Source organism: Piliocolobus tephrosceles, chromosome 2 (genome assembly GCF_002776525.5).
Source record: "Piliocolobus tephrosceles isolate RC106 chromosome 2, ASM277652v3, whole genome shotgun sequence".
In the NCBI taxonomy this organism is placed as follows: Eukaryota; Metazoa; Chordata; class Mammalia; order Primates; family Cercopithecidae; genus Piliocolobus; species Piliocolobus tephrosceles.
The window spans coordinates 163,952,124-163,971,189 of record NC_045435.1 but is presented as its reverse complement, the minus strand read 5'-3'; the positions used below and the strand labels follow the sequence as shown (position 1 = coordinate 163,971,189).

The window sequence follows — 19,066 nt, the reverse complement described above, 5'->3', positions numbered from 1 at the left end:
TATTTTCAGAGTTCAGGGCTTGGAGTGGAAGACTTCTTTCAAAGTTGTCATGCGATTATGGCACAAGCAGGCAGGCAGGCAGACTGTCCTGCACTTCCTTACTAGGCTCTCTTTGTCTTATTTAGCAGTTTTCATGAAACTGCACTTTTTTTTTTTTTTAATGTTCTCATTAAACTATTTTTTTTTTTTTTTTTTTTAAATTTTCTAGAGACAGAGTTTTGCTAAGTTGCTGGGACTGGAGTGCAGTGGCTATTCACAGGTGCCATCATTGTGCACTGCAGCCTTGAACTCCTGGCCTCAAGTGAGTTTCCCGCTTCAGCTTCCTGGAATTAAAGACACAAGTCACCATGCCCAGCTTCTGAAACTGTCCTCTTTAACAGGTGACTAAGAGAGTATCTACTTAAAAGACAGCTACTGTGTCTGTGTGTGTGTGTGTGTGTGTGTGTGTGTGTGTGTGTGTGTGTGTATAGTTTTTAATTTGGAATAAGGTAAGTCAAGGAGAAAGGATCATAGGATGTAACAACATTTAGAAGTGTAAAAACAAAATAAGAGATGTAAGGACTTACCTTGCTTTTGGACAGACTCCCCCAGCTTCCCAAAGTTTGTATAGTTTTTGAGATGAGAGTTAATGTTCTAATTGTCTGTGCATCCTAAAGAATGTAAAAAAGACCAAAACTACCATTAAGTTTTCAAGAAAATAATTTATATAAAAAAGCAGAATAGAGTAAATGGACTACATTGCTGTAAAACAATGACTCAAAAACGTTCAAACCACACACAGTTAAAATCTAGCTAAGGCTGGGTACAATTCACCGGCCTAAGGAATTAAGAGACTAAAGAAGCCATATATAATTAACAATTCTCCCAAAGTAATTATTAAAGATGTGGTGCTTTTAAAAGTCATATATATATATATATATATATTTTTTTTTTTTTTTTTTCCTGAGATGGAGTCTCGCTCTGTTGCCCAGGCTGGAGTGTAGTGGTGTAACCTCAGCTCACTGTAACCTCCACCTCCTGGGTTCAAGCAATTCTCCTGTCTCAGCCTCCTAAGTAGCTGGGATTACAGGTGCCTGCCACCACGCTTGGCTAATTTTTGTATTTTTATAGAGACAGGGTTTTGCCATGTTGGCCAGGCTGGTCTCGAACTCCTGACCTCAGGTGATCTGCCCACCTTGGCTTCTCAAAGTGCTGGGATTATAGGCCAAAGCCATAATTTTATCAATGTTATATGTAAGTTGTTTCATACAGTATGGCACCTTGGATTACCTGACAAATTATATACACTTCTGGAATGTCAAAGGCATCAACTTTACTACCTTATAACTTAAAATGGCAGTTTTAGGTGTTCCAAATTTTCTGTGCTCAGCTCACCTCTAAACATATTCAATACTTTAAATGGCTTTTGCAATTAACTCTTTTCACCATGGAAGCAAAGACCTAAACTCAGGTTAGGAAATGTGAAGTCACCTAGTTCTTTTTGATCTTACCAGAGGGTGATTATTTGGGCCTATTATCCAAGAGGTTTTTCAGGCCTCTCTATCTGAAAGAAGTAATATATGGTAATATATAAAATTGACTAAACGGTGTTCCCTCAGAAATCTTTGCTCCTTCATTTTTTTAAAATTGAGACATAATTTACATATGACAAAATGAATAGATCTTAAATGTACACCCTGCTGAATTTTCACCAATCTATACATTTGTGTAAGTTTCTATCAAAACACAGTCCATTTTTATTTGTTTTAAGGATTTAAGCAAACAATATCTTGCATCTGAAGACATACCAAGAAAAATTTACCAAGAAAAGCTTTAGTTCAATTTTTGGCTCACATTCCTTAATATTTTAGTATGCCCTCCACCCCCACATTGAAAATAGGCAATGAATGTGAAGGGGAAGAGATGACCAGAATATAAGGCAATCTGGAAAAGAAGGAATATCTGAAATATGATCATTATAATATACTTATAAAATAGAAACACACCTAAATTAAGGCTATTCAGAAAACATTTTAGCTGTAACATTTGGGATTTCATTATATCTATAAAAGGTCCCTACAATTCTCTGCCTTTGAAGAAAATAATATTCTTAAAGATGTCCTGGCACCTGCACTCACGTTTGTTGCAGCACTATTTACAATAGCAAAGTCATGGAACCAACCTAAGTATCCACCAACATCGGTTACAGGAATGCGCAAATTCAAGTATGAATACAAGGCAGACTCACAAGTTCAGAAGTAGGTGTTCTGTTTATGTCCAGAATGTTGCTACCACGCTTTCATTGCCTCAGAGTTCTGTGCAGCTTTAGTAACAAAGCCACAGAATGGACAGCCCTGTGAACAAAAGGACACTGGCCCACTCTCTGCTGGGGCTACTCACAGACCATTTATCCTTTGGCAAGAAAGGGCGTGGTGCTGCCACTGCAACATGGTTCTATTCAGTACTCACAAAGTTAAGTGAGTGTCAATGTCATGTAGTCGTTGAGAGGAGAAATGGGTATTCACAACTTGGTTTAACTCTAAAACTCATGTGTTTTCCCTACACTATTGAGCAACTCCTCTTGGCTGTGAGTTTCCTAAGGGCAAAGAGTATCTTATTCATCACTGCATCTCCAGTACTGAGCATGAAATGATACATTGTAGATACCTGAACATCTGTCTAAGAGGTTGGAAGGGATAGGATTAAGCTTACAGACGATAAAGACTGACTGAACTTGAATCCCAGTTAAATCCAGTTCAAATTGAGTAAAATCAAATCATAATTTGTCAGTTGTGTGAGCGTGGAAAAGTTACTCTATTGTGATTTCCTTATCTGCACATGTGGATGATAATAGAATTTACCTCACAGGGTTGCCAGGAGGACCAAATAAGTTAAAACATAAAGTAGTTAGAACAAGGCCTAGTACAAAGCACTAAATAAATGTGGGCTATTATTATTATTTGTTATACAAATCAGCAACTAAGATCAATTAGATAAGATTATAAAGTATTTGGAACATAAAAGCTTAAAGAATTAGCCAAATTACACCATATAAGAAGGAATCGGAAGTATAGCAAAAATAAAGAATTTTAAAAATTAAGAAATAAACATGTAAATCTATGCTTTTGGTAATTAAATAGGACTCCAGAACACAAGAGTACATGCTTAAAAAATTTTTAAATCTCATATGTTTACAGTATTACCTCAGGTAAATAAAAAGTAAAAATACTGACATATTTAACAAGTTATATTCCAATAAAACATCCTACACCTTTCACTATACTGCATTCTTGGTTTCTTTTTCTGTTTTAACTGTTCATGCTTATCCAGTTCATCTGCCATTTAATATTTTCTAACTATATGCTGTCAGTTTCATTGCTACTGAAATCTTCTATCTTAGATGCTGTTTCCAAATTAAATGGAATTTCTCTTATAGCCTTCTTTCTTAGAGAAAAGAGCCTCTTCAAATTTCCGTGAAATTTAAAAATATCTGCAAAATTAAACTATTTTAATAAATCAGGAAAGCAGATTTTGTTTAAATAAAATACCTATCAAAATGAAACCCGTAACTAATGAAAAAAAATCTTATGGAAATTTATAAACACACACAGTAGCATATGAAGAAATACAATAAATCCCCTTTGTACTCATCACCAACCTTCAATTAGCATTTTATCACTCTTGTAGAACATCTTTTAACAACAACAAAAAATAGGATTATCAGTCGCACTTGAAAGACTGAAATGGCCAAGAAAAACGCTGAGTAAATTTAAGTATCAGTTATAAGAAAATACAGCCCAGTGAAATTGACTTATTTTATCTTTTCTTCATTTTAACAAAAATAAAAAAATGGAATAAAGCTTTCAGAAGAACAAACACTTACTGGATGATGAGGTCGCAAATGAAAAGTATGAGGTGATACTACGGCTACAGCAAAGAAACGAAGAAATACAAAGCTGCTCACTGCAGAATACTGAACATGAGGGTCATCTGCAGGAAAAAAATGGTGAAATGTCATGCACAAAAACACTTAATTAAAAAACAAAGATGATAAATTAAAAAATATAGAAAAGACATGTAAACTAGGAGAGCAACATAATTTGTCTAGTAAGAGCCGAATTGATGAAATGATAGTGATGTTTATGACTAAATTAAAACACCCTATGATTAAAAAATCCAAAAGAAGAAATAATATGAAAAAAGACAAAGCTGCTAGGTTTTTAGAAATATTTTAATTTGAAAAATACCTCTTTCCTCACCTGCAAGAAGAGACTGCTAAAATTACGACAAAAATAAAAGTAGTATCTAGCACTACCTAGTGGTAACACTGAATCCCTTAAGAGTACGATACAAGGCTACTTTCAGTTTTAGGTTCTTGTTTCAATTCCCCCCCAATCTTGATAATATTAAAAGTTATGCAACAAAAACAATTAGACAGAAATGTTTACTTTAAAAAAGCTATCAACAGTCCATAAATAAAAATGCAGATGAACTGAAGACTACTGGTGGCTTTGATCATTCACCTATAACTTTCGTTTCAGACTGGAGTCAACACTTTACCCAACAATCAGACGGATGGTGGTGAAACAGGTGGCGAGGGAAAGAATCTTTAGGTTTGGTTCGAGTTTTAACTCTTCTAAGTCATTCAGTAGGTAACCATTAACAACTCGTTTAATTTGTCATTCTTTAATAATATCTGCTTTTTACCTGCTGTCTGCCCTACCCTCTTACCTCTCCTTTCCCCATTCTTCTAGGGTAGTAAAAACAACAAAAACGAGAGAATATGAAACACTTACGGCAACAAAACTGTCACTACTATAGTCTACTGAGGACATGATGACCACATTAATAGTGAAGTCAACAAAAACATAACTAAGGAGATACATCTGCATGTATATAAAAACATAAAGTGTTGGCTGGACACGGTGACCCACACCTGTAATTCCAGCACTTTGGGAGGCTGAAGCGGGTGGATCACCTGAGGTCAGGAGTTTGAGACCAGCCTGACCAACATGGAGAAAGCCCGTTTCTACTAAAAATACAAAATTAGTCAGGCGTGAAGGCCCATGTCTGTAATCCCACCTACTGGGGAGGCTGGGAACCCGGGAGGCGGAGCTGCAGTGAGCTGAGATTGTGCCAGTGCACTCCAGCCTGGACAACAAGAGTGAAACTAGGTCTCAAAACAAAAACAAGAAAACAATCCAAAAAGTGTTTAAGATCATTTATATAAAGAAGAATTAAACAGCTAAAATAGATTTAAGGCCAAATAGAGTATAGTGAATGGCAGCATGTGGTTTGGAGTAGACCAGGCCCAGGTTTGAGGCCCTGCTTGCCTGTTGACCATGCCATAGACCTTGGTAAAGTTACTCAGCTTCTCTAAACCTTTGTTTCTCACCTAATGGGAGTAGTACCTACCTCATGTGGTTTTGTGAAGATGAGAATAGGAGATAATGGAGGCTAACACACTGTGTGTGTTACTACGTAGTCAATGTGGTTATCATGATCTAACCATTTAAAAATAAAATTTCAATGAGCATTTCACTTTTCCGTGTGCCTCTGGCTCCCTTTATTTATGTTATGAAGATTAGATTTACTTACTTATTTGCAACTATAATTAGCAAAGACATTTAGATATGAATTTATCTACATGTTAGACAACTCAGCCCCACTAATTTAGTAATGGGTCAATTTAACAGAAGGGCAGTTAACTGCACACATGTGTGCACAGGGTGAGCACACACTTAAAAGAACATAAAACTGCAAAATCGCTTCAGATGGTTACAGAAATAAACTCACAGTTTTGCATAGCTGGTTAAGACAGATAATTTAAGTACCTGCCTAATTCTACCCTCCTACCCACCACCTCCCATTGTAGACAGATCTGGAAAGCTAGCTATAGCAAGTTTATTTACTTATCAGAGATACATTAAAATGTGAATAATTCTAAGTATTAACAGCGACAGTAACTCTGAATTTAATGAACGGTTTCTAAGCAAAACCTTGACATAGCTACTTTTTCAAAATTAAAATATGCCAGTTACTGATACATGTACCTTAAAACTCTATGTATGTTGCAACAGAAAGGTTTCTAATGTCTAAGGCCATTTCTATAAAAACCTCTCACCACCAAAACCTTATTAGCATTCTCATACTGTCAAATCTAGTCAATTTTATGGAACTAAAGATTCTCACTATCTGAATGCATGCAGCTGGAAAAGATAGTTGGTATAAATAACAAAGGTATTTTTAACTCTCATAAGCATCTGGTATAAATGCTTACTTATACAATGTTACAGTTCTAAATTTTTGCCTTTCTTTAATGGTGATTTTGATTTGCTCTTTGTATAAAGTTGCATTATACTGAAATAAAACGTAATATGTATTTTGAGATTTCAAGAAAAATCAGATTTCTTATGAGAAAGCTAGAATCATTTTGAAAAACTAAAGAAGGTTGTACTTAAAAACCTTAGGCCGGGAGCAGTGGCTCACGCCTGTAATCCCAGAACTTTGGGAGGCCGAGGCGGACAGATCACGAGGTCAGGAGATCAAGGCCATCCTGGCTAACACGGTGAAACCCTGTCTCTACTAAAAATACAAAAAATTAGCCGGGCGTGGTGGCGGGTGCCTGTAGTCCCAGCTACTCGGGAGGCTGAGGCAGGAGAATGGCATGAACCTGGGAGATGGAGGTTGCAGTGAGCTGAGATAGCACCACTGCACTCCAGCTGGGGTGACAGAGTGAGACTCTGTCTCAAAAATAAACAAATAAATAAATACCTTAAATATCTTGCACAAACCAAATGTAATTAATATCTACAAAAAAGTCAAAGAAAAAGAAATGGCATGTTTTAGTAAAACAAGGAACTTACTAGGAAATCTCTGAGTAGCCATCTGCCTTAGAGAATAAAAGATATCACACATTACAGTGGGACAGCTCATACTTGATTTTACAATTGTACTGAATAACTTGTCTACGTAGTAGCGTAGATTCTCCTGCAGGATTTAAAAAGGGAAACATTAAGATTTTGATGTTCACACATCTTCAATAGCCTTCATGAAAGAAAAATGTAAGAAAATGAGGTTTATTAGACAGTCACTAACATTTTTTAAAGCACTGTTTCCCTTTTCCAAACTCATTTGGTTTAAGGACAATTTATATACTGACTTAATTTAATAAATTAAATTTAGATTTGCTAGGCGTTAAGAGGTGAATCTATGAATAAACTTCGCAAGAAGCAACAGGGAATAAAATGATCCAAAAGGAAATCACAAAATAACTCGGATACATGAGCACAGGATGTTGTGACACTATTATCCATTGCAATAAAAATCTGTGACCCTAACACAATCATTGCTTTTTCAGAGGCCACTGAAAGTAATGACTGATCAAGTCACTGTGTCACTTAACCTGATCAGTTTGAGCCCAAAGGAATGGCTAGAACAGGGGCTGTAACTAGCTATAGCTTCAGTTCACTATTGTTACTAGATACAAAAAGAGACAATCAAGAACAAAAACAAAGTGAAACCACTGAGGAAATAACATTCTAAAAACTAATCTTAGAAAATGCTGCTAATAGTAAAGGCTTATGTAAAGAATAAACAGCATTGCTTCCCTCTATCTGGCTTTATAATAATGTAAGTGGGAGAAAGGTTACACCATTAAGACCAATTTTAACACAATTATAAACAATATAACAAGGACTTACCTTATTATTTTCTACATTATCTCCCTCTTTCAATTTAATAGGATCAATTTCACAGGATTTTGAGGAGTCACATATCTGAAAAATAAATTTTGCAGTTAATGATTTTTTCTAAGTAATCTGACAAAATGAAAAAACTGTTATTGTTCTGATAATAAAAGGTAATTATAAAGATTTAAATTGTAACTAAGCGTAAAACGCCCTATGCAGGGATAATATATACAATTTTCTTAAAACACGATATCAAAAAGTATTTGTCATATAGCTGAAACTCCGGCTAAGATAGAAATCCCGTAACAAAGAAATAATGTAGACTATACTATACTGTACCTTTTGAGTAAAAATCCATTGATAGAGAAGTAAATAATTTGCTTCTAAAGTGTTCAGTCTTATTTTTTGAGGAACACATGAATGAATAAACCCTTCCCATCAATAGATCACTTCATAAAAGAGCAACTATCATGAGGTCACAAACTATCACTGTTGGAGATATATTCTGTACCTCATCAAGAATAGGTTTTAATGTTACTTTCAGGTAGTGCCCTCCCACTATTTTCATCATCTCATCCAGACATCGGGTAGCCAAGGAATTTCCTCTAAAAATTGTGTTTGCATCTCTGAAACAGAAATAGATGAAACCAAATGTAGTAAACAAAGATTGTGAAACCAATAATATAACATACTTGACCAATTTACGAAAGAAGCATTGAGTTGAAATAGATTAAGACGTAGTAGAAGGCATAAGTGACCTACAATTTTAGTAATTTTTACTATTTATTTAAAAGCTTGCTGCCATTAGGTTTTTCAAACTTACCAAAAATATATAAAAATAATGGCCAGGTGTGATGGCTCACGCCTGTAATCCCAGCACTTTGTGGGGTTGAAGCAGGTGCTTCATTTGAAGTCAGGAATGTGAGACTAGCCTGGCCAACATGGTGAAACCCCATCTCTACTAAAAATACAAAAATTAGCTGGGTGTGGTGGCGAGTGCCTGTAATCCCAGCTACTCAGGAGGTTGAGGCAGGAGAATCACTTGAACCTAGGAGGCAGAAGCTTCAGTGAGCCAAGATCATGCCACTGCACTCCAACCTGGGTGAAAAAGCGAGACTCCGTCTTAAAAACAAACAAACAAAAAACTCAATACACACATATATATACACGTACATATACACGTGTATATATACGCGTATATACATACACACATACGTGTATATATATATATAAAGGCAAATCACATTTATGAACCAAAAATGTAGACTATATGTATGTCTGTGTGTGTAAAAACAACAGTGTTACACTATGACGTGAATGAGAAGTCACTTGATTGCTTTTTAGAATGTCATACATATGCATATAAGGGTGATACATAATGAATAAAGAAAAAAACACTTCTGCTCTGGTGTTTTTACTTGTGACACGTGAATCATTACACTAAGAAGCAGATTAATAACAAACGAAATTTCCTCACTGAGTTAAAGAAAAACATCCTTTGTTAATTGTCCTTAAGGTAGGTGAATACTGTTTGATAGCTTAACTGCCTTTTGTTATTTGTTAACTACTTCTTTTCAGCCTACTCTACAGTAAGTCTGATCAATACAAAAAAATTCAGACTATGAAAACAATCTGTTAAACTAAGGTCCAATTTCAACAACATGTAATTAACATTTAATAAAATATAACTCTTACTGTGTATCCTTCAAGTCTAATTCAGCCACAGCAGTGGCAAAAGGAACAAGTTTATCATGGTGCAGCAGCAGTCGTACAAGGGGCAAAACAGCATCATTTTTATCTCGACATATTTCACTCAAAATGTAAGCAGCTGAGGCAGATATTGGCTAAATATAGCAAGGTAGAAAACAAGCACAAAAATCAAGGAAACATGATTAACTGTTCAATCATTAGCCTGTAAAAGTAACTGTAACAATGTCATTAAAGCTGTTATACAGGATATTTAATTTTCAAAATTTTTTATCAGAGATGATTGTGGGAGTACACGTAGGAATCTTAGTACTCTGGTTCAGATAAACAGAAATGTGTGTGTATATATATATGTATGTATATGATTTTTACTGTTTTAATAAGACTTGATACTCTTGAAATCTTCTCCTTATCATTTATAGAATTATTTTAGCCACTTCGTGTTAAATCATATCCTTAAGATTCTCAACATACTTGAACATCTGGTGATTTTAGCAGCAAAGTTTTCAAAGGACCATAGTACTCTGAAGGAAGCACGTAGTCTTCTGTATAACATATATTTAATCGAAGAGACCCCAGGTCATCAGTTTTGGATGACTTGTTTCCATTGTCTCTTGGTTGTAGCAAGTACCTAAAGTAAAAATATAAGTGATTCCATGTGATGGAAACGCATTCAAGCCAATGAGGCAAGTTAAGAGTTAAGCTATAAAAAAACAACCGAAAAAGTCAACTTAGTATTTACGGTTAGGAAACTTCGTAAGTAGCAGGATACTAATCTTCAGAAGCCTAATATTGGTTATATATTGGATTAGAAAGCTACAAATACATTTTTATCCAGGAAACAAAAAGCATAGATATTACAGAAATTAAGATCTCAAAGAAGTTGAATAAAAGTTTGATTAGCTTGCAGGTTTAGAAAAAATGATGATGAAAGGTAAAACATTTAAAATCCAATGTATAATCAAAAATAAATGTTTACCAACTAAATTTAAGAAAGTAGCATTTAGTTGAAAATAGGTAAGACAGTCCAGGTGCAGTGGCTCATGACTGTAACCCCAGCACTGGGAGGCTGAGGCAGGCAGATCACTTGAGGTCAGGAGTTCGAGATCAGCCTGGCCAACATGGTGAAACTCTGTCTTTACTGAAAATACAAAAATCAGTCAGGCATGGTGCCCGTAATCCAGCTGCTTGGGAGGCTGAGGCAGGAGAATCGCTTGAACCCAGGAGGCGGAGTTGCAGTGAGCTGAGATCCTGCCACTGTACTCCAGTCTGGGCTTGTATGGATGACAGAGCGAGACTTTGTCTCACAAACAAAACAAAAAAAAGTAGGTAAGACATATCAGAACACATAAGAAACCTTGTTTTAAAGTAAATTCTTTATCTAAAAATTTGAACTTAAGAGAAATTTGCAGGACCAAAACCAGAAATCTAAGAGTTTTTTTTTTTTTTAAAGCTTTTTATCATGGGAATTTAAAAACACAAACAAAAGAGAATATTGAGCTCTCCTGTACCCATTATCTAGTTTAAACAATTATCAACTGAAGACTAATCTTGTTCGCAGTCATAGAAAGAAAAAATTATGTCCTTTGCACCAACATGGATGCAGCTGGAGGCCACTACTCTATGCGAATTAATGCAGAAACAGAAAATCAAATACCGTATGTTCTCACTTGTAAGTGGGAGCTAAACACTGGGTATGCACAAACACAAAGATGGTAACAATAGACACTGGGGGTTCCAAAAGTGGGGAGGGAGATAGGGGAGTAGGGGTTGAAAAAGTTATCCGGTACTTTGTTCGTTACTTGGGCAAAGGGATCATAAGCCTAAACCTCAGCATTACACAATATACCCGTGTAACAAACCTGCACATGTACCCCTGAATCTAAAATTTAAAAACAACACAAAACAAAACTGGATGAAGGCTGATAAAAACTGCAAAGTACCACTGACAATCAAGTATTCTTATTTCCTTTTTTAGGGGGGTACTCAGCAATATGCTTGCCTAAATTTGAAATTTACGATTTGTTGTTGGTATAACCATCTATTTTTTTCTAGACCATATCAGGTTTAGAGAAAGGCAATTTTTACTCTTATAGTAGCCTAAATTTGCAAAAACAATTGAACTCCACTAATTTGGACATTAAAACTTCAGAATTGCTGGCCTTCAGCCAAAATATATCTTCCTAGGATGGGAAAAAAAAAGTTTGTTACTCATTCAAGATATCACAGGAGTTCCAGGAGTTAAAAAATTGTTCAAACTCTTAAAAGTTCATTTATCTAAAATAATATGCCAATTACAAATATTTCATTCCCTTTATTCCATTACAGCAAAATATCGAAAAATATCTAGGAAAAAAACCTAAATGTACTCTTATCTTCAATAATTTATTATTTTAAAAAGGCATTTTCTTGCACTATATATAAAATAGTGAATCTTTGCTTTACTTAACTATAACCAGAAACTAAACTGCAGAAAAAGTGTACTATATATGTCTTTTATTAGTACATTCTAAAACAAAATTATTTTAAAAGTTACTATGTACAGCCAAATGCTCAATAGTAATACTGATAAATAACATCCTTATTTGGACACTGTAAATAGCATAATTTTAAATTATGCTGCAGAAACTATCACGATTAGAATATATTAAGGGAATTTATTTTTAAATATTTACCTGCATATATTTTTTTCTTGTGGCTTATCATCATATTGCCCACAAAATTTATTTTCAGAAATAACTCCAAATTAAATTTATAAATTTGGATTTGCCATTAACCAACACTGTAGGGTAGATAAAAGCAACCGAACGGAGATTCTTTTTGTAGTGAAGCTCAAACTTCAAGAACCAAGAAAATCTGTGTGGAGTGTCACTTATTATTTTCATCACTTTGAACCAGAATCTTATTTATTTAATATTAAAAAATCCTTATTACACACAGACAAATAGATAACAATGCATACATACATAAACAATGTTACCAAATCAATGCTTTTTTTTTTTTAAAGAACGTTTTCTTTTTTTTCTCTTTTAACTTTGGTTTTCTCTTATCTTTTTTCTTATCTTCAAAACACTACCATTCTGCAGCTCCGCTTCTCTTAGGAACCTGTTAACTACCTACTATGAACCCTTCTCTATTTTCTTCATGCTTACATAATTTTATATAGATTTTTTAAAATGTGTGCATATATACACATTTGTAAATAAGTTTTGAGCCTATTCGTTTACAAAACTGTTATCATATTCTACTCTCCAGTATCTTGTTTTTTTACCTGCAAGCACTTCCTAGTTAACTCTTTGAGACTACTTTTTATAGATCCAGTTTGTTCTTTTTAATGGGTACATAATATTCATGCAATGAATGAACTCTAGAGTTCTTTAAGAGAGGTGTTTATGAATATAATGAAAAATAATTGTACTGTGTTGTGAAGTGAAAATGCTATACAGCTTAATAGGCCATAAGTAACTTAAAAATAATTGTGTTCAAAAAACAATAAACAACAAACATTAACATTTTGAATTTAATTTCAACCCTCCTTACTAAGAAACTGGGGAAAATTATTTATTTGCTTTGTGGGTCTGGGAAATTCTCTCTTTCAGTCCTCTGTTACCCAAGTTCTGCTAAAACGCTTTTGTGGATTTTCTTTGCCATTCTTCTCCCAGAATAATCTGCATTGATACTTTTTTAATTATTTGCAGAACATCCTCAACGTTTTGTTTATCACAGTTGTTTAACACTTGTACTAGGCGCAGCAAATTTACAGCACTGGTTACTTACACTGAGGAAGAGTTTGTCTTTCCATTTTCATCTTGTTACTGCTCAATTCTGTTCCTCTCTTAATTCACTGCCTCTATGGTATACACTTGCTACATTTTAATGTTTTAAAAATACATTTTAAAAGTTTTAAAATACATTAAGATGCATTTTAAATGCTGTCAATATTTCCCCTATACTGTTTGAGAAATAAATTACATATTTTATCTAAGAATGTAGAATGTTTGGAATTATTATTATTTTTTGAGGCAGAGTCTCACTCTGTCAACCCAGGCCGGAGTGCAATGGCGTGGTCTCAGCTCACTGAACCTCTGCCTCCTGGGTTCAAGTGATTCTCCCGCCTCAGCCTTCCAAGTAGCTGGGACTACAGGTGCATGCCACCACACCGGGATAATTTTTGTATTTTTAGTAGAGACGGGGTTTCACTATGTTGGCCAGGCTGGTCTCGAACTCCTAAACTCAGGTGATCTACCCGCCTCAGCCTCCCAAAGTGCTGGGATTACAGGTGTAAGCCACCATGCCTGGCCTGGAATTATTTATTTACACTCGTAGTTTTCAAGTTTTATAAATCCTGCGCTAAAGCCTTTCTAAAGTTTGAGATTACAAAGCCCAGTAGTAAATTCCCTAAAAAGACTAAAATGGATTCACAGGTGCAATATTTTTAGGCAGTTTAAATTACTTCAAGCATTGCTATTTGAACCCACAATTTTATTTTCAGTAGATAGGTCAGCATAGGGCACATGGGCTTAGTAGTAGACATTCCATGGATGTTGACTAGAGAGTAAGTGAATGAATGCTTTGGTTTTGAAGCCTCGGGTCACTTTTTGAAAACAATTAGAAAGAAGTTTCTAATTAACATGAGAAAAATCTGCCATTTTCTCTATTCTCTATCTAAAGGCAATGCCAAACAAAATTTAAAAATATATACACTGAATTTTTTTTAAAAAAGACTAATCTTGTTTCAATCATACCTTCACTCACTCTCCCATCCTGTTCCTGCATTATTATTTTAAAGCAATTTCCAGGTATAATTTCATATATAATTTTAAAAAGTCATCACTATTCACTTAGTGTTCAAATTTCCCCAAACTCATCATAAATGTTTTCTACAGTTTGTTCAAATCCAAATAAGGTCCACAGATTAGAACTGGTAATAGCATTCTTAAGTCTCTTTTATAGATTCCTCACTGTTGGTCCTACAGTTTTCTACCTTTGGAATTGTGTTAACTCTTATCTCTACCTCCATAATGTCATTTACCATACTCCTTCATCCTCTCTGTATTTCCTCTATATTGGTAGTTAGATCTAGAGGCTTGGTTAGATTCAGATTTGATGTTCTGGCAAGAACGCTTCATTGATAATGCTGTGTAGTTCTACCAAGAGGCACAAATGTCTGGTTGTTTCTCCTTTTGCAATATCAGCAGCCACTGATGATCACGGCTTAGAGCCATTAATCATCAAAATGATAATTTTATAATTCCATCACTCCTCCTTCACTTAGCTGGAATGCTGAGATGCTTTTTATAAAAGAAACAGTAGCTTTAATACTTAATTTAATAGTAGTTTTAATACTCCTCTAATATACTAATTCATTTAAAAATAGAAGGAAGAAGGCTTTAATAGAATATTTATTAGCTTTGAGAAAGATAAAGACAGAAAAGACAACTAGCGAATTAACCAAGGCAAATTTAAAGGATGAAGGGATGGTTAATACAAGGAGAAATTATATCACTACCCCACAAAAGAAGAATATCAACCTTCAGAACATCTACTGTCTGATTTAAGAAATAGGGATGTAAAGATATGGTCAATGAAATAATTAGAAACAAGCCTGTTAGGAAACGTGACTCAGAAGTACCTCTAAGGGAAGTGTATTAGCCTGTTCTCATGCCGCTAATAAAGACATACCCAAGGCTGGGTAATTTATTAAGGAAAGAGGTTTAATTGACTCATACTTCCACATGGCTGGGGAGACCTCACAATCATGACAGAAGACAAAGAAGAGTAAAGGGACGTCTTACATGCAGCAGGCAAGAGAGCTTGTGCAGGGGAACTCCCATTTATAAAACCATCAGATCTCATGAGACTTATTCACTACCACGAGAACAGTATGGGGGTTTGAAACCACCTGATGATTCAATTATCTTCACCAGGCCCTGCCCTTGACGTGGGGGTGATGACAATTCAAGGTGAGATTTGGGTGGGGACACAGCCAAACCGTATCAGGAAGTTTAGCTGGCTGATGACCAAGCATCCTGACAATTGATACTTCGGTCTATTTTTCACAATCCAGGGCATGTTCTGCAACCTTGCAAATTCAGACACCACGTTTTATCAGCACATCTACAGTGAACCTGAAGGTCAAGTGTGGTGGCTCACGCCTGTGATCCCAGCAGTTTGGGAAGCCAAGGCAGGTGGATCACCTGAGGTCAGGAGTTCGAGACCAGCCTGGCCAACATGGTGAAACCCCATCTCTACAAAAATACAAAAATTAGCCAGGCATGGTGGCACATGCCTGTAGTCCCAGCTACTCGGGAGGCTGAGGCAGGAGAATCACTTGAACCCAGGAGGCAGAGGTTGCACGGAGCCAAGACCATGCCACTGCACTCCAACTTGGGCGAGAGAGAGAGACTCCATCTCACAAAAATAAAAAATAAAAAAAATAAGATGCACCTGAATTGCAATGACTGAGTGCAGAGCCTGATATACTTAAAAGCAGGCCAATTATTACATTTATGAAAAAGAAATATAGTCAAGTGGTGTAAGTACCTGGATTGTTAAGTGACCAATGCATTTTATTATAGAAATGCTCACTTACAAAAGTAGGGAGAAGAGTGACAATAGTAATAATGAATGCTGTTTCTTACCACCACCCCCATGTGCTCGTCACTTGGTTACAACAATTATCACCATTTACCATAGTGTTTTCATCTATATCTTTCACTGTACTTTTTTATTTGTTAGTAGCTATTTGGAAAGACAAATTATCAAAAGGCGTTGTGGTGAGTACAGAGGCATGACAAGGAGTTTTACGCAGCCTTAAGAATCTCTCAGCTAAGACAATAGTGTTGCCAAGGAAACAGTAATTCTTCTGGACCAGAATCCCCTTCCCCATCAACTGTGCTTGAATAGGCAGTACCATGCCTCCCTCTTTGGAATTCATTTTATTACTCTAGATGAATCTTTTCCTCTTATTGAACCAGTGTTTTCCATGCACAGTAGAGTAACATTACTTGTATTACTGCTTACTCAGTTACAACTACTTCTGCGTCTGGAACCATCCCTATCCATCTTAAAACAGTGTCTCTACACTCTACAGTCAAAACAAACTCTGTTTTGGTTTGTAGTACAGAAATTTTGCTCAGAGCACAACTTTATTTCCTTCAGCTCCAAAAAACTGGGGAAGGGGCATGACATCCCTCTTTACTCTCATATAACTAAAAATCACCAGGCCTACAGTCTTTAACATAGCATTGTTCTATGTGGAGGAATTAGGGTAGTGCTATGCCAATTACTCATTTTATGCATATATTGTTTTTGGCTGCTTAAGAACTCCAGAAGGGTTCACTCCTGCCATACTTTCTAAACTTGTTTCCTTGGATTTTCTTTGCAGGATAAGAAATCCCCACAGACAAAATATCTCATCTAAGTCTACTTGAAAAAAAAAAAAGACTTCACAACATCTTGTTTTACCCATCCTTTGAAAAGATCATTTTTTAAATGAGTAGAGAACTCTCTGATTCTCTTTTAAATAATATTTTATAAGCAAGGGGCACTCAAATTTTTTCTAATGGCTTAAAAGAGAGAATGATTTTGAGTTTTAAATATATTCAGAAATATGCCAAAGTTCAAACTTCAGTACACTGGTTGAAAGCACAAACTTTGGGGTCAGACAGTTTGGTTCAAATCCCAGTTGTGTGACCTTAGACAAGTTGCTCAATTTCTCTGTGCTTTTTCCTCATTTGTCAAATAAGGACTATTAATAGTATCTTAACACATTAAAACCCTACATTAGCCCTAAAAAAGTTATTATAAGTGAAGCACTTAGAATAGTTCCTGGCACACAGTAATCACTATGTAAATGTTACGCATATAACATTTATATATATGATGTATAATTATTACCACTTAAATATGTGAATAACTATCAATAGTTATTTGTATAACCACATAAATGTGATTATTATTTTAAAATATGATTACAAAGGCTCAATTTAATAAACTACCTGAAGGATCCTTGTGAATTAAGTAATTCTGTATGAATTAGAGATAAAGAAAACAGGCTCAAGATTTGTTAAATAGTTTAGGAATATCTGGCATTTCTAAGTGAAAAAAAACTCATATATATATATGTTTGTCAGTTTTTGAATAAAATATTTCAGTTTGAAAGAAAAAGAAACAGGAAACAAAGAGAAATTTTTAACTGAAAGTAGCATTCAGTTGCTCTACACATGTACTTTTCATTCACAGGCATAAAAGCAAACCTTATGCCCTCAAGATAAGCAGTTTTGACAGTCCCTTAACAGAAAAAAATCAGCATTTAAATAATTCTAACCATAAGGTCTGTGTAATTAAAATTGAGGTAGACAAACCCAAAGTACAATTATTTGTACACAATGCTATGTAAACGAGAGAATGAAGAGGCAATTCTACTAATAACTGAACGTGGGCCAGGTGCAGTGGGTCACGCCTGTAATCCCAGCACTTTGGGAGGCCGAGGCGAGGGGATCACAAGGTCAGGAGATCAAAACCAGCCTGGTCAACATGGTGAAACCCCGTTTCTACTAAAAGTACAAAAATTAGCTGGGTGTGGTGGCGCATGCCTGTCATCCAAGCTACTCAGGAGGCTGAGGCAGGAGAATGGCTTAAACCCGGGAGGTGGAGATTGCAGTGAGCCAAGATCGCGCCACAGCACTCCAGCCTGGCAACAGAGTGAGACTCTGTCTAAAAAAAAAAAAAAGTTGAACGTTATTTCTGTTTTTTTGTTTGTTTTTTGAGATAGTCTTGCTCTGTCGCCCAGATTGGAGTGCAGTGGTGGGATCTCGGCTCACTGCAAGCTCCGCCTCCCGGGTCACGCCATTCTCCTGCCTCAGCCTCCCGAGTAGCTGGGACTACAGGCGCCTGCCACCACGCCTGGCTAATTTTTTGCATTTTTAGTAGAGACGGGGTTTCACCATGTTAGCCAGGATGGTTTCATCTCCTGACCTCATGATCCGCCCGCCTCGGCCTCCCAAAGTGCTGGGATTACAGGCGTGAGCCACCGCACCTGGCCTATTTCTGTTTTTTTTTTTTTTCCAGCTGAAGACAGGAGACTTGTTATATTTTCTAAATTCAAATATTAAACAGATATGTTAAAAATGTGAAACCAAAGGCAGGGCGCAGTGGCTCATGCCTGCAATCCCAGCACTTTGGGAGGCCGAGGTGGGCAGATCACAAGGTCAGGAGTTCAAGACCAGACTGGCCAACATAGTTAAACCCCGTCTCTACTAAAAATACAAAAATTAGTTCAGCATGGTGGTGTGTGCCTGTAGTCCCAGCTACTTGGGAGGCTGAGGCAGGAGAACTGCTTGAACCTGGGAGGTGGAGGTTGCAGTGAGCCGAGATCATGCCACTGCACTTCAGTCTGGGCAACAGAGTGAGACTTTGTCTCAAAAAAAGTGAGACCAAAAAAAAAAGTTTGAGGACAAAAGGTGTCAAAATTATCAAACTGGAAAGCTAAATCATATCAAATATTAATCTAGTCTAAAAGCATGTAAAAAATGCTTCTGTTGAAAAACCCAGTAACTCACTTTATCTATTATTTGAATCTTACTTTCAAATTTAAAAATTACAACTGAAAAGATGTTTATATCTATTTTGAGACTTTTCAAACAACAGAATTAAACTACTGATGATTACTCTCTTTTTTTTTTTTT

At 35.8% G+C, this 19,066-nt stretch overlaps 1 protein-coding gene across 3 annotated transcripts in view; it reads right to left on the bottom strand.

Annotated features, from left to right (window-relative positions):
* Positions 1 to 19,066, bottom strand: part of RASA2 (RAS p21 protein activator 2) — a 123,553-nt gene that overhangs the window by 35,457 nt on the left and 69,030 nt on the right. For all 3 annotated transcript variants that reach the window (XM_023192128.2, XM_023192129.2, XM_023192130.1), the window contains exons 10-16: positions 9,852 to 10,008; positions 9,366 to 9,514; positions 8,182 to 8,296; positions 7,683 to 7,757; positions 6,846 to 6,969; positions 3,863 to 3,969; positions 567 to 650 (exon numbers count right to left, since the gene is read on the bottom strand). In XM_023192128.2, coding sequence (XP_023047896.1) covers positions 567 to 650; positions 3,863 to 3,969; positions 6,846 to 6,969; positions 7,683 to 7,757; positions 8,182 to 8,296; positions 9,366 to 9,514; positions 9,852 to 10,008 — 811 coding nt within the window. The remainder of the gene's footprint in view (positions 1 to 566; positions 651 to 3,862; positions 3,970 to 6,845; positions 6,970 to 7,682; positions 7,758 to 8,181; positions 8,297 to 9,365; positions 9,515 to 9,851; positions 10,009 to 19,066) is intronic.